Source organism: Solanum tuberosum, unplaced genomic scaffold, assembly GCF_000226075.1.
Source record: "Solanum tuberosum cultivar DM 1-3 516 R44 unplaced genomic scaffold, SolTub_3.0 scf00034, whole genome shotgun sequence".
In the NCBI taxonomy this organism is placed as follows: Eukaryota; Viridiplantae; Streptophyta; class Magnoliopsida; order Solanales; family Solanaceae; genus Solanum; species Solanum tuberosum.
Genome location: NW_006238962.1, coordinates 1,164,463 through 1,187,498, shown reverse-complemented (window position 1 = coordinate 1,187,498; position 23,036 = coordinate 1,164,463). Strand labels below are relative to the sequence as shown.

General features: G+C 29.9%; 2 protein-coding genes across 6 annotated transcripts in view; both read right to left on the bottom strand.

Annotated features, from left to right (window-relative positions):
• Positions 1 to 8,397, bottom strand: part of LOC102605823 (putative inactive disease susceptibility protein LOV1) — an 8,571-nt gene extending 174 nt beyond the window's left edge. Inside the window, exons 1-3 of one of the 4 annotated variants that reach the window (XM_015306594.1) lie at positions 8,121 to 8,397; positions 3,513 to 6,507; positions 3,192 to 3,353 (exon numbers count right to left, since the gene is read on the bottom strand). In XM_015306594.1, coding sequence (XP_015162080.1) covers positions 3,617 to 6,451 — 2,835 coding nt within the window. In that variant the 5' untranslated portion in view covers positions 6,452 to 6,507; positions 8,121 to 8,397 and the 3' untranslated portion in view covers positions 3,192 to 3,353; positions 3,513 to 3,616. The other 3 variants (XM_015306591.1, XM_015306592.1, XM_015306593.1) reach the window with 3 other exon arrangements.
• LOC102605257 (uncharacterized) overlaps positions 1 to 22,694 on the bottom strand; it is a 25,873-nt gene extending 3,179 nt beyond the window's left edge. The window contains exons 1-2 of one of the 2 annotated variants that reach the window (XM_015306595.1): positions 22,678 to 22,694; positions 22,549 to 22,596 (exon numbers count right to left, since the gene is read on the bottom strand). In XM_015306595.1, the coding sequence (XP_015162081.1) occupies positions 22,549 to 22,561 (13 nt within the window). In that variant the 5' untranslated portion in view covers positions 22,562 to 22,596; positions 22,678 to 22,694. Of the gene's footprint in view, positions 1 to 22,548; positions 22,644 to 22,677 lie in introns of those variants that run through there. The other variant, XM_006342473.2, reaches the window with a different exon arrangement.
• Positions 22,695 to 23,036: the final 342 nt, after the last annotated feature.

Below are 23,036 nucleotides of genomic sequence, written 5' to 3'. Positions count from 1 at the left end.
GGGGGGACCACAAACTAGGAACATAACAAGACTTGACTATTATATAAAGTTGACTCGGACTCACAAAGGGATGGAGGTAGTCTTCAGGATATGGGTTCGGTAAAATCCACTAGCTTGGGTGAAATCATGTATATGCGCGAAGAAATTTATTAAATATGTACAAAAGTTGAATTTAGAAACCTAAACGAGCAGTTGAGTTCGTTGTCCTAGAATCCATAACCTATAAAGTTCAAATTATTTATGGTTTGACATTCCTTTTTACAGGATATTGATTAATAGCTCATTGAAAAATTCTTGACCATGAATATTTACCTTGCATTTTGAAGTATCTTCTTGTAATATTTAAGATACTAACTAATACATTTAGGGGCCGTTTGGTTACTGATTAGAGTTATGCAGGTATTAGCTATGCAGGGTTTAGTTATGTAGGTATTAGTTATGCAAAATTTAGTTATGCAAGTATTAGTTATGTAGGTATTAATTATGCATAGTTTAGTTATGCAGGGTTTATTTATGTAGGTTTTAGTTATGCATGTATTAATTATGCAGGGTTTAGTTATGCATGTATTAGTTATGCAAGTATTATTTAGTTATGTAGAGATCACAATACATAAATTATTAACTATTAAATATTGAATTTATTGTAATTTTTTTTATATATACAGTAAAACCTCTATAAATTAATATAGCTAGGACCATGAAGATTTATTATTTTATAGAGATATTATTTAATCGATAAATTAATATTTATTAATTTGAAGAATGGTTTGAGATTTGATGAAGGATAATTTTAATTATATCAAAATCATTGTATCTTACTAATTTATGTATCATAGTTATTGATTTCACATAAAAAAAAATATTATACATAAAGTACAACGAATACATCAAAATCATTGTATCTTAGTAATTTCAACCTTGTGATGTTGTGATAATAAGAGCTTTCAAAATGTATTATCGAACAAATTTTATCGTAGGATATTAGAAGGCTATGAAGTGGGACAAACAGATCCAACAAAGATCAATGTTTTGGATGCTATAAATTTTGCAATCCCTGTTTGGACAATAAATGTTCAGCAAGAGACAATAACAAATTGTTTTCGACATTGTAAAATTCATTCGCGGGATGCAATCTCAGAGAATTTGAATGAACCTACTTGTGAAAACGTCATTCATGAACTTGAGGTCATAATTAATGATCTTGGTTACCACAATAAAATGGATGTCAATAACCTGTTGGATTATTCGGGTGAAAGTGATGCATGTTTAGAGGTCCAGAGCTTAGAAGAAATTGTGGACACCATCGGAAAAAGCAATGTTAATGATGAAGTTGAAGATGATACTATACCTTTGGAACCAGTTACGCGTAAGGGAACACTTATCGCATCTAGAACTCTTCATAATTTTATGGTGCAGTTCGAAAAGACAACACCGAAGCTCTTGGATGCAATAAGAAAAGTTAGAGATGAGCTTCAACTAGATTTAAATCATAAGAAAAACCAGAACACAATAAAATCATATTTTACTAAATTGTCTTAGATATATTTGTACTTTTAAAGAATTATTAATTTATGATATTAATGGGACCATATATTTATATAGAGGTCTTCCGAAAATATAATATGTTATTATCTTATCGAAATTGGTGACTTTTTCCATTGGCCCAAGTCGAGACCGGAGGAAAACATTATTTTAGAGAGATTATTAATATATAAATTCTCCCACTTTTTGAATAAAAAGTAAAGAAAAAAAATTTCCCTCTATACTTAATTGGGACCGCTATTTTTTCATTTTGTTATTTTTTTATGTTTATAAAAATATAAAAATAAAATATGATTAATATATCTTAAGTACATTATAATATCCTATTTTATATAATGTAAATATTCTATTAATATGTTGAATATATTGTTTATATATTTTTAATATATAAATTATGTATAAATTCACATCCTAAACAAAATAATAATACATGTTAATTCAATAAGTGGAATATATTTAATAATATATAACCTTAATATATGATTAACATATGTGTCAGCAAAATATATACAATTCAATTTGTAATATTAATAAAATATTACATTTGGATATCAAATGAAAACAGGAAAAAAAAATGGTTGTTCGTGAATTAAAAAAAAAGTATAGTTTGGTAAAGTTTTCAATAAAAAAGAGTAACAATAAATCAATAGGGGTAAATGTGTAATTTACTATTTTAATACATGTATAGCTAATACCTGCATAACTTATTCCACCTTCTACCCTGCATAACTTATATATAGATTTCCTCATAAGTTATGTTGGTATTAATTATGTAGGAGTACAAAAAACACAACCAAACACTGCATAAAATTAATACATGAATAACTTTTATACAATATTTGGAATCCTACCAACCAAACATGGTATACGTTATATTGACTTTTCCACCTAATACAAAACTTCTATCAAACATAGTAAAAACTAATGCAACTATTTATACATGAATAAAATGCAACTTATACAGTAACCAAACGGCCCCTTATATTACTAACCTAAGTAAAGCAATAAAATGCTATGTTGAATTTGTTGAGTAACACATCATTTACATATTTTTTCAAGTATTAACTGGTGAACTTATCTTTTTTTCCATGTACAGGTGAAAATTTCTTGAGACGAGGGTCTATCGAAACAACATCTCTACCTTCTGAGATAGGGTAAGGTCTACATACGTTCTACTCTCCCCAGACCCCACTTTGTGGGTCTACACTGGGTATGTTGTTGTTGTACAATCTCTTTCCAAGAGGCATTGCACAACGAGTAAACTAATCAATATTAGTAGGAGAAGCAAATTACTGCTTTCTCTCTAAAGACATACATTTAAGCAAATGAATACAATGTTTCATGGATATGAGCCGAGGATCTTTTGGAAACAATCTCTCTACCTCCACGAGGCAATGGTAAGGTTTGTGTACACTCTACCCTCCCCAGACCCCACTTTGTGGGATTTCACTGGCTATGTTGTTGTTGTTTCATGGATATCAAGCACGAGAAAGTTCTGTATATATTAGAAATTACAGGCGAATCACACGTAATCATTGCAAAATTTAAAATTGTTACAGAGGATAATAAGGGCCTCACTGAGTAGACTTAAAATACATAACTAATGCATCAGGTGAAACTGAAGTGCAAATTATTGAAGCATTGCTTACCCAGTAGCTAACTACTGGTTAGCATCAAAAGTTTGAATCTGATAACTGATGATGAATGTAACGCATCATTGATTGAAGTAGCCTTGGAGATTCACTGTTCAGAATCTTAGCAAGCTACTCGTTGGTGTGACTTTCATCAGAAGTATGATCAACATGCTCCCACTGCCACGAAGAAAAATGTGTTTTTGTAAGTCCATTGATCAACAAAATCTCGAACAAGAAGCATAAATATTCAAACCTCACATATTATGGAAGGAATGCTGCTCATAAACTAGTTATTTGTCTCGACAATAACATACAGAGTTGAAGGGAGAAACTTACCGGCAAGGGGGTAAAATCATAATCTTTGAAAGTGAGAATCAAATCCCGACGCCTCATGAACTTATTGACATTCTGTTTGAACTCTTCTGGCATGTTGGTTATGATCAATTCCCTGAGACTTCGTTTTTCCTCAGTCTTTCGGGAATGCTCATCAGTTTATTACAGCATCGGATATTTATCTCTATGAGCTTCTCCATTGCCGCTTCCTCCACATTCCACTTTTCCAAGTTCTTCAGTTTCCAAAGCTTTAGAACCCGAAGCTCTTTGAGTCCTCCCTGAGGGAACACCATTTCCTTCCCCATATAGGAATCAGATAGAAGCCTGAGGACATTAAGATGTTGAAGCTTCCCAAGAATCGGCATAGGATCCTCTGTCAGATTTGAAAGAGACAATGTGACTACTTTAAGCCCTTGAGGTAAGTTTTCAGGCAGATTTGGTAATTTACCTAGCAAGTTTAGGTGGGAAAGATTGCTCAGACTTGACAGAGACAACGGCTCGTTACCAAAATGTGATGGATGTCCTACATCATTTATGGATCGTAACCTCAACGATTGAAGAGAAGTTAACTTTGAAATCCAATTGAGAAGGTGGTCACAATTGCTCAAACAGAAAGTAATGCCTGCCTCTCTAAGATTACACAACCGATCCAGTCCATTCTTCACTGGGCTATCATCATCTACAGACAATCCCCACAGTGTAAGGAGTGTAGGCAAAGAATCGGTATCTGAATGCTTTGGCATGTCAAGACGGATGTGACTGAGATTGAGATGCCGCAATTTCTTTGATTTCCACATGGAGGTGGGTAAGTTATTTATGTTAGTGTGCTTCACATCTAATGTCTCAAGATATGGCAAGTCACCAACGGACGAGGGAAGAGCATCCAAGAAAGTCCATCTTAATCCTAAGTATCTCAAGTGAAATAAATCACCAAGATTCTCAGGTAAACTTGGCTTATACACTCCTTCCAGGTCAAGCACCCTCAACAATCCGAAAGTAATTACACGGCTTAGAAGGATGCCTACTTCCTTGGCTGGGGTGTCTTTCCTCTGGAAATTGAATGATAAGTAAGAGCGAAGATGTTCAAACCGAGAAGCATCACTATAAATATTCTTACTGCTTGCACGCTCAACAAGCCTTCTAACATTCAAGGGAAATGAATCTTCTGTGCTACATGTACTGCAGTGAACATGGAAAAGCCTGATGTTCTGGGCCTTAGGCAACAGATAGTCATGGAGAACACCTAGTAACCGACATCTTCTGGGACTGCCATCAGACCTAAATTTGGATATCTGAATCAAGCTCCGCTTGACTAGATCATCAAAGTTTTCTTGTACCACATCCTCCGGGAATTTATATGGTTTGGGGTTTACAAAACCCTCTGAAAGCCACAAACGAAACAGCCTCCTTACCGGAATGTCGTACTCTTTAGGGAATAGCACCAGGTAGAGTACACACAGCTTCAAATGGTCAGGCAGATTCGTATAGCTAAGGGATACAATGTCCTTCGTTTTCCAGTTTCTGCGCAGTATCTTTTGAAGATAATCAAAGCGATTGGTATCTCCCTTGGTCGACAGCATGCTGCCAAGAAGGACAGTATTCAGGGGGAGACCACAGCAGACCTTAAGAACTCGCTGCTTCGAATCTTGATGTTCCTTTCCTTCCTCCCAAGTATCCCAACCAGCTTTCTTCATGAACAATCTCCAGCTATATTTTTCACTTAGCTTTTTCACCTCATGGATACAATTCGGAGTAGATACATACCACATCGGAGGAACACTGGTGGTGATGAGAAGTAGTGTACTTCCATTTCGACTGTCTAAGAAAACAGATCTCAGCCCTTCCCACATCTTATCACTCTGTACATCATCCAACACAATCAAGTAGTTTTTTCCATTTAAGCACTCCAAAAGTCTAGTTTCCAGCTCATTGGGAGTTAGATCCACAGAGTCCTTGGAATCCCCCACCTGTTTTAGCAAGTTCTGCAATACATCTGATTTATTAAACTCTTTTGGAATGGTGACCCATGCGCATCCAGACTTAAAATGGTTTTTGATTTTCCTACTTCTGTATACAGCACGAGCCAAAGTAGTCTTGCCTGAACCCATCTCACCAGCAATTTGAACAATCGGGGCCCTTCCATCATCAGCTGTCATGGTTAGTCTTTCCACTAAGTCATACACTTCTTCTCTAATGCCAAACATCTCCAGTTCTTCGTCATCATAAGAATTTGTGTACATGAGTCTGGCTTGTGTTTCACGGTCTAACCACAAAGACTTGTCGCTGATGGACCTCAGAGGTATATTTGTAGACATGAGTTTTGCTTTTTTTTCACGGTCTAACCACAAAGACTTGTCGCTGATGCACCTCAGAGGTTTTCTATCTACCTCCAGGACTAGTTCCTCTCTCTCTGGGATCGTAGGATAACTACATTGTGCCTTTGGACTTATTAGTCTGAACTTTGCAGAATCTTCACCGTTGTGATCTTCAATATCTCCATCTTCAGCTTCCCCACCATTCTGATTACCCATATCGGTGGTTGTCCCACTGCCACACGCGCTCTGTTCACCAGTACCTTTGTGATTTTTATTGATCACCCGTTTAATGTCTGAAGGGATTCTCTCCATCTTCTTTGTCAGCTTGCAAGCCATGAAGTTCTTGAGAACCTGAGAGTGATTCATAAGGAAGCTCCATTTCTTGTTCTGACGGGCGATGTCAAGGGCAAAAGACTCAACAGTGTCCTCAACATAGTACAGACTATGCAGACACCCTTCAGCCCACTCCTTGAATTCTTCGCTATTTCTTTGCTCCTCGTTTGTGTCCGCAATGACGCATTGTATTTCTTCTAAAGCTTTCTCTATCACCCTTTTGTTCGTTATCTCATCAGAGAGCGTATCCTTGAGTTTCTTGATCACCACAGAAGCTTCTGCCGCCAGCTCCATTTGTCCACAAGGATGCAATAGGCAAGAGCAACAGCGAATATTACGAAGATCCAAACCTACAAGTTGATCCGGTGAAAATTGTTAAAAAACCACAACAACAACTGGCAAAGGTAGAGTGTACACAGACCTAACCCTTGGCTCAAGAAAAACAGTCAAAATTGTTATAAGACAAGGGATCTGATATTCACTTAAGACTAGTTTAATTAAAGCAGTGAGCTAAAATAGACATTTTTTCCGTTCTTCTTCTCCTCGTGTTATTGTAACCACGATTGTCGTGTTGAACTCACACTCAGATATAAACAAATTAAGGATGAAATGTTAAAAAATACTACCTAGTACCTACAAATATCAAACAATTTAATAGCACATTGTATTAATTGAAGGTTAAATGTGTTTAGTCGGATCAAGAGGATGGAGTTCACCAAAAATAAGTGTAAATATTCGACACAATATGAACAAATTTCCCTTTACCAAGGCTGGGAGTTATAGACGGGCTAACGATAATCTAGTTCAAATCTCTTTTGGCTACTACTAGTTCATTTCCAGTTGCATATCATAGCAGCAACTAAATCCATAATTCTAAATCCCAACAAAGTTGTCTCCGTGTGGCCTATAAGTCATGGGTACATGCCATGGAAGCAGCCACTAATGCTTGCATTAGGGTAGGTTGTCTACATCTACATATGTTCATTGGACTCTCCAAAAATGTTGTTGCACCCGTGTCAGATCCTTAAAAAATTCACTACTTTTGGAGGATCTAACACGAACCCGTCGATATTTTTGAAGAGTCCAAGCAACATATAGGTCTACATCACACTCCTTGGTATGCAGCCCTTCCCGGGACCCTTTGTAAACATGGGATGTTTTACGCATCGTGCTGCCCTTAATGCCAATTATCCAAGACATAGATCTAAGCAACTCTAGAACACTAACCAAACCCATTTACTGATTAAGTCACATTTACATCATTCATCAAATTTTATCATGAAACTCAGAATTCAATACTAATCCCTTCACCATACAAAAACAACAACATACCCAATATAGTCACAGAAAGTGGGATCTGGAAAGGGTAGAGTATACGCAGATCTAACCTCTAGGTAAAATGGTTGTTTCCAATAGACCCTCCGCTCAAGATAAAATTAGTCTAAAATTTTTTTTTTAATGGAAATAAAGAAAACAACATACAGTAATAAAACAACAGATAGTAGCATAATAATACTATAATCAAACTACACGAAACAACATATAATAAACAAAAATCAAAGAAGAAACAAGAGTAATACTACGACTACTAGAATGGACAACAAGTCAATACCCTAAGCCCTTCACCATATCAGCAAAAAATTGGCTATAATTATGGAATCTGTACCCATAAACATTGTAAATCAACATCTACAATAATTTTAATCATATATAAACAGTATAATTTTCAGTCAAAGAGCCAAAGTTTTATATGAGCACAGTACTATAAATTTATGTGTAAAAATTCAATAGTAGATACAAACCCATAGCTTTTAAAAATCCAATGAGTTGAATACTAAAAATCTTTTGAAAATTAAACTCATAAAACTTAAATTCTGAATTTACCTCTAACAATATAGTAGCAAAATAAGAAACAATTTTATGAACAAACCAACATTATAATTTTTTGAGAAAAAAAAAATACCTGTAAAAGAGCTCTGGGAAAAAACACTCTTTGAGAATTGTCTAATGAAAAGTGGACCACAAAGACTACCAATCTTTTCTTTTTATAATCGAGAAATTTTCGAGGGCAAGTGACACACAATTCGAAAGAATAGTAGCAATAATTTTCCAAAGACTAGTAGTAACACATTATTCGAAATTCGATGAATAATGAACTCGTTAGGAAGATTATGGGAAATTGTAATAGTAATTTCGCCATGAAAATGAAGTCAAAAGTCGAGCAGATTAGGTGCAAGTGTTCCGTACAAGTTTTATTGGAATTTCATGCAAATAATTGAGTTTTTTTTTTTAATGTTCTTTTATGCCATCAAAAAATATTTTTTAATAATATTTGTATATAATTCAGTTGAACATGAAAAAATTAAAAGTATTTAATTTCCTCTGTATCGAACACATCGAGCTAGATGACAATTAATTAGTTTATCACTTGTGTATTACCATTTTACTTTTTAATTAAATTATGAATTGATTATTTATACATATTAAAATATTTTTTTAAATATAAACTCATGATTAAAATATTTTTTTAAATATAAACTCATGATTTGAGTCGAATTTGTAACTTTAAGGCTGATTTTGCCCTTGCAATGAAGTAGTTATGTATATACATAAGATTTATGAGTTTGAGTTTAAATTTTAACTATAACACCTTTCATTTATCATGTTTTGTTCTGATATATTTTTGAATATATATATGTTAAGGTCTTAATTTTTTTTAAATAAGCACTTTTTAATTTTTCAAAAGCTCGATAAAGTCCTAACTTATATTTGGTCCCCAGTTCACATTAGGACAAATTTGAATATTAAACACACTCCTAAATTAGCACTAAGAAATGACAGTAATACTTATTCAAAAAGTGATATTTGGATTGACTTGGTCAAAGATGCCTTTAATCTAAAGTATAATAGAGGACAATATTAAATCTTTTTTAATTTCTTCTAATATTTATGAATGTAGTTAAAAGGTTAACTTTAATATTTTTTTTGGATTTACTTGAAAGACGCTTTATCGAAAAAAGAACCTGTCCTTTAGATTCATTGAAAGAGATCCAGAAAGCAATGGCTTTTGTAAAGGATATTTTTCGCATATATCCACTCAAAAATAGGTTAATTATGCTTTATAGTTATAGTTTGCTTATTATGATTCGTAGTTATATATTACAGAGAGGAGAGTGACGAGCGAGATTGAGAGAGGGCAGAGAGGCGAATTGTATATGTATTATCTGTCAAAATAATTGTATATATGTAACTGATACACATATGTATTTATATATCTGACGAATAATAATGGGAGAGGGAGGAGAGAGGGCAGAGAATGGAGAAATGTGAATTGTATATGTATATCTATCAAAATAATTGTATATATATGTAATTGATATACATATGTATTTGTATATCTGACGAGCGAGATTGGTAGAGGGAGGAGAGAGGCGAGCGAGATAAGGCAATAATTTGTATAGTTCACGGTTACGTTTGTATAATTCACGTGTATTTGTATAATTGAGTAATACAAAGTCTGGAATTATACAAATATGATAAAAACTCAAAATAACGAATTGATACAAACACAAACATATGAACTTTAAACAGTTGGTACAAATTATATTATAAAAATTACATTATATAAGTTATATTATACAAAATTTGAAAATTACACGTTTATATAAACTTTAAAAAGTTATACAAAAAAAGATTGAAGGTATATGGTAATAAAACTGAAAAATTAAAGGAAATCATCAATACAAACCATCGTATACAAATACAAATCAAATGAAGAATTGTTAGTTGCGAATTATACAAATATGGTGAATTATATAAATGTGACTAATTATACAAACTCGAAGTCAGCCCACGTAATTAATGGTTTAATGTAAGTCGCAAGTGATAATTATTATAAACTATAGATGTGATGACTAATTAAGTAGTATAAGTTTGTTTAACCGCGTAATTTTTCTTTTTTTCCTAAAAGCCATGTGATAAGCTATACAATGTTTGATTTTAGTTTTCCTTCTCTGCATAAAATATAATATTAATAACATAATATTGTATTTAGCGCACACTTAAAAATGTGATCAAAGTGTGCATAAATTGACCTGAATATCAAATATTAATGAATGATAAAATATGAAAACAAGATAGATTAAAATTATTAAAATGAATTCATATCTTAATTTTCTAAAATAACAAATTTAATAACCACAAATTATGAAGTTGACAGGACATAAAGCGTTTTTTTAATCCTATTTAATTTCCACCCACCAACTTTCCAAGAAAAGAGACGAAGAAAAGTTTGTGTTCTAAGAAGGAAAATGACTTTTAAGAAAAATGTTTTTATTCCATGATATTTTGGCATTTAACTATAAAAATAATAAATATAATAACGAAAGTTATTTTTCTCAAAAATTAAAAAAAATGATTTTCCTTATCTTAGTAGGATGACATCTATTTTGACTTTTATCTTTATATTTTTTGTTTCACTAATATTTTGGTGCAGTTGTGAGATTGTTTCACCCTTAATCAGAGGTATCAGATTTGAGCCTTGAGTATGAAAAAATTATGTTGGGAGCGTCACCTCCAAATGGTCCTACAGTGCGGAATTCAAATTTAGTCGGAGCTTCAACGTGTGCTTGAATTGTATTTTCACTCCACTCTCAAAAAAATAATATTTATTAATTGTATTTAATGTTTAAACATGAGGTTAATTTTCAAATATTATTTTTCTAATAATTTTCCAAAATATATATTTTTTAATTTTGAAGATTATTTTTTTTTTCCAACGCCACCATAAAGTCCGCCTCAAGCAGACAGCATACTTGACCAAATCCTTCGTAAAAGGCTGCTATCAATAGAAACAAAACTAGGATTAATAATTCTTTTTTGAAGAATTATTCTTTGTTCATATATTTTAGATATATTTTATTTATTTAAAATTTATGAAGATAAAGTTACGTTTAATTATATCTTTTTGTAAAAAATAGAAGTTAGTTTTTTATTTTCTATTTATAAAGATGGTTGGAAAATAAGTTCTGAGTACTTTTCCAAATTTTAAATCCACCTTCAGTTTTTTATTTTCTATTTATGAAGATGGTTGGAAAATAAGTTCTGACTACTTCTCCAAATTTTAAATCCACCTTCAAGTTCAATTTGGAAATTTATAACCAAATATTAGTTTTGAATTTTATGGCTTTTGTTCAAATCGTAGATTTATTTTAAGAAATTTACTTAATATGAACAAATATTAAAGTTAGAACTCATTTAGTACTACTTGAAATCGTTATTTTAAAATTCAGAACGCATAAAATTAAAATCATAACACCTCTAATTATTTGTTTATTTTAATAACAAATTAAAATAAATTCTTCATGTCTATCATCTAGTGAATGACACAATTAGTTACTCATTTTAAAATTGAAATTGATAAACATATTACATACTAGTATTATTTCTCACTAAATGTCCAATCAAAATCATAATTAGTCTCAAACAATGATTAGAAAATAATAAAACAAATTATTAACCAACAATAATTCCGATTCCATTTCCCTTAAGGATTTTAATTTCCTACTTAAATTCTAATTAGGAATCTTTCTCTTTCTTATATATACACATACTTTAAACCTATCAAGCATACTCATAGGCGAACTACCTCTGAATCATATATCATATATATATATATATATAAAGGAGAAACATAGACAAGGTGATGTGGCACCTCTCTATGGCCTCCATTTCTATTTATTTATTTTTTCTCCTTTTTTTGGACATTTTTTAATTTTTCTCCTGATTTTTAATACAATTATTATTTGTATATAATTAATGTTTTGTTGTAAATATATTATATTAATGTGGATGTCCATAATTCAAGATATAATTTCACCATTATGTGTAATAATACTCACACCTCCACCATCTCCTCATTCATCTTCCACACCCTTTAATCTTCCCCACATTCTCAGTAATTAATATCGTGTTTATTGCTATCTCTTTGTATGCCTCTTATTACAATATAAATAGAGGTCTTGAGGATGTGTTATGCACTTGAAGATTTAGAAAACACTTGAATATACTTGGAAGAATAAGAAAATTCTCTCGTCTCTCTACATTTCTTGTCTATTTTCTCACTTATATTATTACTCTTTTTAGTTTTGTTTTACTATATATTTTCATTCTTGAAAAGTTAAAATGTTATATCTTATTGTATTTACCTTCACAAAAATAAATGTACTGATACTTGTATGCCTATCTTAAGATACTTGTATAACTACCTTCACATCTTTTGATATATTTTGTCTTCTTTATATATTTTATTCATATATTTATTTTTAGATTAATTTCATTCCAATATTCATTGATCTCTTTGTATAATAATCAAACATTAAGGTTTGACGTATATCATATTCGTTCTAAGGAATAAAATTCTTCAATAAATAAAAAATATCATGTATTGACACAAAGGGAAGTTCAGTTGTTTTGCATTTTTTGCTTTAGTATAGTATAAATAAAAAATATCATGTAGTGACACAAAGGGAAATTAAGTTGTTATGCATTTTTAGTTTTAGTATAATATATAATTGTAGAAGTAATTTAATTTTTTTAATATATTTTTTCCTCATCAATATATTATTGGATCTTTGTTTAAAAAATCTCTATTGTGATGTCCTTTTTGTTCTAGCGAATACAATTCATTCACATATAATCGGAACTATAGTCTTACAAATTAATGCATTGAACATTTCAATCAAGTTTAATATTTTAATGAATGAAAAATTCTCAATTAAATTCTTAAAAATTAGATGATATGATCACAAAAAATATCCAAAAGAAAAATACTTGAAATATCTACCTTTAGATTTTTTATCGTTTGCCTGCAAATAATTTCCTTAAATCAATATCGTACATTTTCACTGGAAGGCTAAAAGTGCTTAAGAAAATTAATTATTAGAAATAAAAAAATTATATACACAAGAAAAAGAAAAAAATCACCACAAATATATGACACTCACATTTCAACTAATTAAATATCTAGAAGAATCATAATTCGATATAAAACTCAATTGAGAGAAAAAAGAAGAAGAAACGAACTTTCATGCATATGAGTTTTCTTAGTTCCTAGCATTTAAGTATGATTATAGGAATTGTTAGAATAGTTATATTTTGTAAGACTTAAATGTTTTTTTCATTGTTCCATACTCATTAAGATATGTAATGTTTCTATTGTCTTTGGAAGGAAAAAATTAAGGGTTAATGAGACATATATATATCTTGCCCGTTAGCCTTTTCTATAAATTCTCAAATAGATTGAACATATTATTTTATTTTTAGTATTACTTTATGCATTTAAGAATCTTGAAAACTTAGAAAAATTCATAACTTGGTTAAAATATTTTGAATACCATTATATTTATACCTACTCACCAAATGAATATCAACATTTCACAAAAAAAATTATTTAGTAGAAAAACAGATTCATATTCTTTTTTTTTTGGACGATACAATGAGATGTGTTTTTAAAGAAATTTCCTGATATCATGTTTTCATTTAATTATTTCTTGAGTAGCAAAGACTAATTAAATAAATAGATAACTTAGTGAAGAAATATATAGTCAAAGGTCTGCTAACAAGCTATTTTTATATATATTTTTTCATATTTACTTAAAACAAAATATATATATAATGTTTTTATGTAACTTTTGGTTTAGAATTTAAAAACTTAAGTTTTGAAAAAGACTTTTATGTATATTATAATTTCTTTTATTTAGATTATACATTTGAAAGAAATATTAAAAATAAAATTGATTATATTTTTTGATGATTTTAATATTTGAGTATTAAAAAGAAAGAAAAAATAAATCATGAATTTGGTGGGCATTTGACCATATATAATTATAAATTAAATATTTTTCATTTCACTATAAATTTTTAAAATCAGAGTTGTGTTTTGTTATATTTTTTTCACAAATAAGACAAATAACATTTTATTTGAAACTCTAAACATGGAGGTTTAATTTAATTTTTTCATAGCCAAAATTAATTTTTAAATAAAGTAAAAATTATTTCATAAAAAAGACAGGTGATATAATTTATTTCTCTGCGCTACGCGCGGATAAATTCACTAGTATATATATAAAGGAGGAACATAGAGAAGATGATGTGGCACCTCTCTATGGCCTCCATTCATTTATTTTTTTCTCTTTTTCTTTACATTTTTTCTTATTTCTTTCAATTATTTTTTTCTTCCAAAATCATCTTCTTAACTTATACCTCTTCAATTATATAAATTCTATTCTTAAATTAGTAATAATAATATTCATAACTCCCAAACCTTTCATATTCACAACCTCTCAAACCTTTCATATTCATAACCTCTAATTAATTAATGTGGAAGGTTATATTAACACTATAAAATCACACTAAAATTGTGTGTTATTTTGTAGTCATCTTTGGTTAGAGAATTAGTGGCAGACATGTTACAATATTTGTACGCTTTGAGGTGCATTATCTTTTCCAATAGGATTTCATATATTACTTTTAATTAGCAAGTAAGGCTAATATGTCAAAGCATATTTTTGTTTCTTCTAGATAAATTATTTTGTTTTGTTGTCTTTGAGATTCATTTTAGGACTAATAATCTATTTGTTATTATTTTCTTGACTCTTGTATATAGGATGAAATGAAATCATCTAGAGATGGAGATTAATGGATTTTGAGCTATATATATTGATTATCTTTATTTTTTTTAGGTGCTTCAGAAGTAATGTTTCTATTATATTATTTCCTTTTGAATTATTTATGTTTTGTCAAAAATGATTATATGTGTAGGAGGATTTATGATTAAATCCAATTTTCTCCTTATTTTTTATCCTTTTCTTCTTTTGCTAGATAATTTTTTAACTTATTTAATCATAATTTGCAGATTATAGGAGATATATCTATAATGAAAATTGTTACACAGTCTTGCATAATTTGATTTTACAAGGTAAAATAATTTGATATGTCTAATATAATTACAACTCTTTCTTTGTTGAAATCATACATTTAATATTATTTGTTTGTGTTCGCGAAGATATAAATCCTGAGTTTTTTTTTTTTAAATATCTAATTTATTCTCTTTAGGCCTCTATGTGATTCTTAGATAATTTGATTATATTATACTGATAACACTCTTCAAAAAAACATTATTTGTTTAGATAAATTCATCTCTCACTTTTTTGTTGATAATATTAGTTTATTGTGTTTGTGGGGTATAATATTTTAAAACATATAAGCAGGAAATGACTAAATGGATATCGACATGCTACTTAAAGAAATACGTACATATACTTCCATAGTTTGGTGGAGCAAATTTTAATAACAAAAATGATAGAACATGAAAATGTAAAGTTAATTTATAATTTTGAAAATATAGTTTGTTTTATTAAAAACAAACTCTTTATTAATGTATAAAATTGCAATCTTTAAATTTTTCATTTTTTTGTTTTCTAGGAGATTTCAAGTTGTTTATTAATAAGTCAAGTTGCAGTCTTTATATTTTTCAAATTTGTTGTTTTCCAGGAGTTCTCAAGTTATTTCAAAATTGCGATTAATTTATAATTTTAAAAATATAGTTGGTTTCCTTGCTTTCTATTTACTTATAATAAAATATTTGTCTCAATAACTCTAATTTGATTGTCTTTTCATTTTCTATAATTAATGTTCTTTATTAATGTAATAATGTACAAATATTACTCCTATTATATGTTACAAACAAGTCCAAAGCCACATTGTTAATCCTCTTAATTACTGTGACTTTTTATTCTTAGGAATTCATTATATTGAATGTAATATTTATTTAAAATGTGAAATATACTTTTTAATATTTTTGTGTTTAAGCCAAGCAAAATTTTAAAAAAAAATAGGAATTTGTATGTGTCATTTTTTTGAATCTTTTTTGCATAGTTAATTCTCTCTTTTGTTCTCTTTTATGTTTATTTCTAAATTTTACACAATTCTTTGTTTTCCCAATATAAGTTGTCCAAAAAACAATTGGATATCTGAACCTAAATATAATAATAATATATTAAGATATGAAATCTAACTAATTAAGATTGTTATTTTTCATCATTTAAATATGTAAACTTTTTTTATTTAAAATTTAATTATTAAAAAGTTATTAATCAAATATTAAATTAATCTAATATTGTACAATAAAAATAATTAAAACATGTGATGACTGGGTGATGACGACGCAAGTAATAGTAATTGTGGATAGTGATTAAAAATAATGTTGGCTAACGATATAGCTCTATGAAATTATGTGATTAATAAAAAATTTCTTTTATTAAAGTAATTATTGATATTAGTATGTAACTTTATTTTAATTCTTTTCATAACCGCGCGAAGCGCGGCTAAGTACACTAGTATATATATAAAGGAGAAACATAGATGAGGTGATGTGGCACCTCTCTATGGCCTCCATTTCTATTTATTTTTTTCTCATTTTTTCGCTCATTTTTAATATAGTTATTATTTGTTTATAATTAATGTTTTGTTGATTAATGTGGATGTCCATAACTTCAAGATATAATTTCACCATTATTTGTAATAATACTCACACCTCCACCATCTCCTCATTTATCTTCCACACCCTTTAATCTTCCCCACCATTCTCAATAATTAATATCATGTTTATTGCTATCTTTTTGTATGCCTCTTATAACAATATAAATAGAGGTCTTGAGGATGTGTTATGCACTTGAAGATTTAGAAAACACTTGAATATACTTGGAAGAACAAGAAAATTCTCTTGTCTCTCTACAATTCTTGTCTATTTTCTCACTTATATTATTACTCTTTTTAGTTTTGTTTTACTACATCTTTTCATTCTTGAAAAGTTAAAATGTTATATCTAATTGTATTTATCTTCACAAAAATAAATGTATTGATACTTGTATGCATATCTTAAGATACTTGTATGCCTACCTTCACATCTTTTTGATTATATTTTTGTCTTCTTTATATATTTTATTCATAATATTTATTTTTAGTATTAATTTCTATTCCAATATTCATTGATCTCTTTGTATAATAATCAGACATTGAGGTTTGACGTATATCATATTCGTCCTAAGGAATAAAATTCTTTGAATAAATCAAAAATATCATACAGTGAATTGAGGTTTGTTATACATTTTTTGCTTTAGTATAGTATAAATCAAAATATCATGTAGTGACGCAAAGGGAATTTAAGTTGTTATGCATTTTTAGCTTTATTATAATATATAATTGTAGAAGTAATTTAATTTTTATATATATATTTTAATGAATGAAAATTCTCAATTAAATTCTTAAAAATTAGATGATATAATCACAAAAATATCCAAAAGAAAAACACTTGAAATATCTACCTATAAATTTTATCATTTGCCTGCAAATAATTTCTTTAATTCAATATAGTACATTTCACTGAAAGACTAATAGTGCTTAAGAAAATTAATTATTAGAAATAAAAAAATATATACACAAGAAAAAGAAAAAAATCACCACAAATATATGACACTCACATTTTCAACTAATTAAATATCTAAAAGAATCATAGTTCGATATAAAATTCAATTGAGAGAAAAAAAGAAGAAGATATAGAATTTCATGCATATGAATTTCCTTAGTTCATACCTTCATGGTATTTAAGTATGATTATAGGAATTGTTAGAATAGTTATATTTTGTAAGACTTAAATGTTTTTTCATTGCTCCATACTCATTAAGATATTTAAAGTTTCTATTGTCTTTGGAAGGAAAAATTAAGCGTTAAATATATCTTGCCCATTAGCCTTTTCTATAAATTCTCAAATAGATTGAACATATTATTTTCTTTTTAGTATTACTTTATGCATTTAAGAATCTTGAAAACTTAAAAAAACTTCATTACTTGATTTAAAAAAATTGAATACCATTATATTTATACCTACTCACCAAATGAATATCAACATTATTTAGTAGAAAAACTGATGAAACTTATTTTTGTGTTTATATTCTAACCTATATTAATTGTGAATATACAATGAGATGTGTTTTTAAAGAAATTTCCTGATATCATGTTTTCATTCAATTATTTCTTGAGTAGCAAAGACTAATTAAATAAATAGATAACTTAGGGAAGAAATATATAGTCAAAGGTCTGCTAACAAACTATTTTTATACATATTTTTTCATATTTACTTAAAGCAAAATATAGATAATGTTTTATGTAACTTTTGGTTTAGAATTTAAAAACTTAAGTTTTGAAAAAGACTTTTATGTATATTATAATTCTTCTATTTAAATTATACATTTGAAAGAAATATTAAAAATAAAATTGATTATATTTTTAATATTCGAGTATTAGAAAGAACTAAAAATAAATCATGAATTTGGTGGGCATTTGACCATATATAATTAGAAATTAATTTTTTTTCATTTTACTAGAAAATTTTAAAATCAGAGTTGTGTTTTGTTATATTTTTTTCATAATTAAGACAAAATAACATTTTATTTGAAATTCTAAACATGGAGGTGTAATTTGAATTTTTCATAGTCAAAATTAATTTTTAAAATGAAGTAAAAATTATTTCAAAAAAAAGACGGGTGATATAGTTTATTTCTCCGCGAGTTCACTAGTTATAAAATAAAGTTGAATAACGTTTCAATATGACTCGAAAAGTTCGTATGATCACTTCACTTTTCATTATCACTTCAATTTTCTTCTTCGCTACTCAGTGTCATCTTTACCATTATGATTTTATGTCCGCCATTAACGATGTACCCAAAATCACCATTACTATCTCTTCGAAAAATATGGAAAATTTTGCAATTCATGAAAATATCTCTTTACCTGTATCTCAGGTGAATTCACTATTACCCGATTCAATTTCATCTGTATCGATTCTAATGCCGGATTGGGAAGTATTTGTTATTGTCTCGCCCGATTATACTCATCTAATTTCTCATCACAATTCTTATATTTGCGTATTCGAAACAGGGGAAATTTCACCGGCGATTCTCGCCGGTGAGCTTCAATTTCCAGCTCGGTCTTTGTTCAAGTGTGAGCTACCGAAGAGATCTCGCTGGAGATTGCCGTTTAAACAACCTAAATTGATAAAATCGTCTGAAAATAGGAATATTACGCCGGCGCCGGCGACATCGCCGGAGATGTTACGGTGGACTTTTCTCGTTTATGATTCACTAACGACGGACGACGACGTCGTTTTATTTGTTAAAGGATTGAAAAATCGTCAGGGGATTAATAAAGGATTGAATAATCGTTAAGGGCTTAATAGAGAATCTAGTGAATTTAACTGTATTTTTGGGTATGGGGGTAATAAGGTAATTAGAACCAACGTAACGAGTTCGATACAAGAAGTTTTTTGATGTAATCGTCCTGATCCAACTGTTTTTGAGGGAGAGAGGATATCCGTCTCTCTCGAAATTATACTACCTGTCCAGTGGTTGTACCTTCTGTGGCGTATTACACTAGACCGCGGAAATTGGAAGGTAACGAGAAGTTAGAAAGAGCTCGTGTTTGCACATGTACTATGGTGTATAATGTTGGTAAATTCTTAAAAGAATGGGTATTGTATCATTCGAAGATTGGTGTTGAAAAATTTGTATTATACGACAATGCTAGTAATGCTGATTTAAACAATGTTGTCGATGAACTTGTTCGAGATGGCTATGATGTTAAAACTTATTCTTGGGTATGGCCTCAAACTCAAGAAGCTGGTTTTTCTCATAGTGCAATTTATGCTAAGGATTCTTGTTCTTGGATGATGTACATTGATGGGGATGAATTTGTGTATTCACCTTTGTGGTCGAAATTATCGCATCCATCGAAATCTCTATTACCTTCTATGTTACCAAATCCCAAGAATGTACCAAATTCGTCACTTGATAAGAGACATATCGGGGAAATTACCATCTCGTGTTATGAATATGGACCATCAAACAAGAAGTTTCATCCTATAACGGGAGTGACCCAAGGATACAACTGTAGAAGAAAGGTTGAGAATAGACACAACTCTATAGTATTATTGGATGCTATTGATCACTCTTTGTGCAATGTTATTCATCATTTCATACTGAAACAAGGGTACAAGATAAAGAAAGTGAATGCTTGTGATATGGTATTGAATCACTACAAGTTCCAAGCTTGGTTTGAATTAAAGGCTAAATTTAGGAGAAGGGTATCCGCTTATGTTGTCGATTGGACTAAAGAATTGAATCCACGTTCAAATGATCGAACCCCAGGACTAGGATTTAGTTCGGTTGAGCCTAAAGATTGGCCATTGAAGTTTTGCGAGGTATATGATAATGGTTTAAAAGATTTGACAAGGAGATGGTTCGGACTAAAGTCTCCAAATCGGATACATTACCGCATGGTATGGCAAAGATGACGAGTTAGAATTGATTGATGTATAGAATACAATATTAAAAAATATATTTGTACATTTCAACAAATTTTTAGTTTAAGATCAGATGATTTGAAAGTCTTTTTATTTTTTAAGATTTCATGTTAGATCAAAATCAAGCAAATAAATTAAAATAGAGGGTTCATTATTACTTTATTCTTGGTGTTATATTCGATGGTAAGGCCAAGCCCGCTCCCGTATGCATCTTCCTATATATAACAATCTAAACACTTGATATTTAAGTTTAATCGTTATTAGATATAAAATATGTCATTAATTTTTTTTATATTGACTAATAAGGAAGGTTAGTAACACATCAAATGATATTCGAACATGTGCTTTCTACGAACATGTGTGACTTAGGGTGAGGCTAGTAAAACGTTTGATTTATGCCCCTATAATTTGAGCCACCAAAAAAATTTAATAACGAATTAAAAGAAAGGTACGTATTTTAAATAGAAAAAGAAAGAAAACAAATTTATCTACTTTTTATTAGAAATATTTTGTAACTCTGAATTAAACAATTCAAATCTTCGTATTAATAAATGAAGTTCTTACAACAACATCCAAATTCCAAGCTAAATGTATATATGTAAGCAAATGAATAACATTTTATTATCTTCAATGCATTTTTCTTATATAAATATTAATATCAATTAATATGTAAAGTTAAACTTTTAATATCTTTTAAGAATACAATACTTTACACTATATGATGATGTGTATCTGTATTTATTTAAGGCCACTTATTATTATTACGCCCTTCTATCCTGATCTATCGTTTCTATCAGCAAAATTCTCTTTTCTTCACCTAACTTACCTACTTTTGCTCCTACTGGATCCTCCAGTATTATCATCTTCCAAATTCTCATCTTTTAAGTTATTATGGCCGGAAATATCCTTACGATTTTCTTTTTCATTACCACTTAGATTTTCTTCTTTGCTACTCTATATCACCTTTACCTTCGTGATTCTATCTCCTCCGTTGATAACAATTATCTCCAATTTTCTGAACCTCCACCACCACCACCGAAAATCACCACCATTACTATCTCCTCCCCACCCCCACCCCCAAAAATTGCCATTACTATTTCCTCGAAAAATTCTGATAACCTCGTTATTCATGAAAATATCTCTTCACCTATAACTCCATATAAACAAACTGATGAAATTCAGAGGGATTTGGGGATTTTCTTTATGTTGATTATTCAAGATAGATTTCATACAATGAGGATTAGACCTCTACTTATACACATGGCAGTAACTGCCTTCAAATATATTCTAACTACCTTCCTAACAATATTAACAAACTAACTAATTATATTATTATCACATTTAACTAATTACTTAACAAACTTCTTCTATGCTATCTTCAATACAAACCATCAATCCCAAAAGCTAGCTCATGAGGGGAACATTGCCCAAATCCATATAAACAAACCATCAGCCCATTTCCCAATCAACATGGGACTCTAACCCACTCTAACACCCCCCCACCTCACCCCTTTACGCCCAGACCCCGTGGAGCATGAGCCCAAATGGAAATAGATCTGGCTCTGATATATCATGTAAAGATATGACACCTGAGCCTAACTCAACCACAAAAGCTAGCTCATGAGGGGAGAATTGTCCAAATCCATATAAACAAAAATTCAGTTCATTCCTCAATCAATATGAGACTCTAATCCACTCTAACAAATATAAGGTGGGCTCTTCATAATATAAGGCACAAAGAGGATGGGAAAGGGAAATAAACGTAAAAAAAACCTATACTAGACATTATATAAAGGTACAATATTAACCATCAAACGTTCAATTTCACGAACCATAATTACTAAACATTCTCAAATGACTCTAACAACACACCTAGATTGAATAGCAGACACTTAAACTTTAAGTTCACATTTTCAGCACTGACTTTGAAACAAAATTAGATGAAGCAAGAACAATAAGCAGAAACAAACAGTACCTAGTAAAAGCATGGTTTATCGATAAATTGCTTCCCGGCAGCTGGTTACTGCAATGGATGAAAATGTTACTACTACTGATAATCACAGGTATTTGGAAAAGAAAGAAAAAAGAAACAACTTGGAAGTACCATTAGAAGACTTGTTGGGTCAACTTAGTGTGTGTGTGTGTGTGTGTGTGGTGGGGGGGGGGGGGGGGCGACCACAAACTAGGAACATAACAAGACTTGACTATTATATAAAGTTGACTCGGACTCACACAGGGACGGAGGTAGTTTTCAGGACCGAACCCATTAGCATGGGTGAAATCATGTATATGTGCAAAGAAATTTATTAAATATGTACAAAAGTTGAATTTAGAAACCTAAACGAGCAGTTGAGTTTGTTATCCTAGAATCCATAACCTATAAAGTTCAAATTATTTATGGTTTGACATTCCTTTTTACAGGATATCGATTAATAGCTCATTGAATTTTTTAAAAAAAAATTC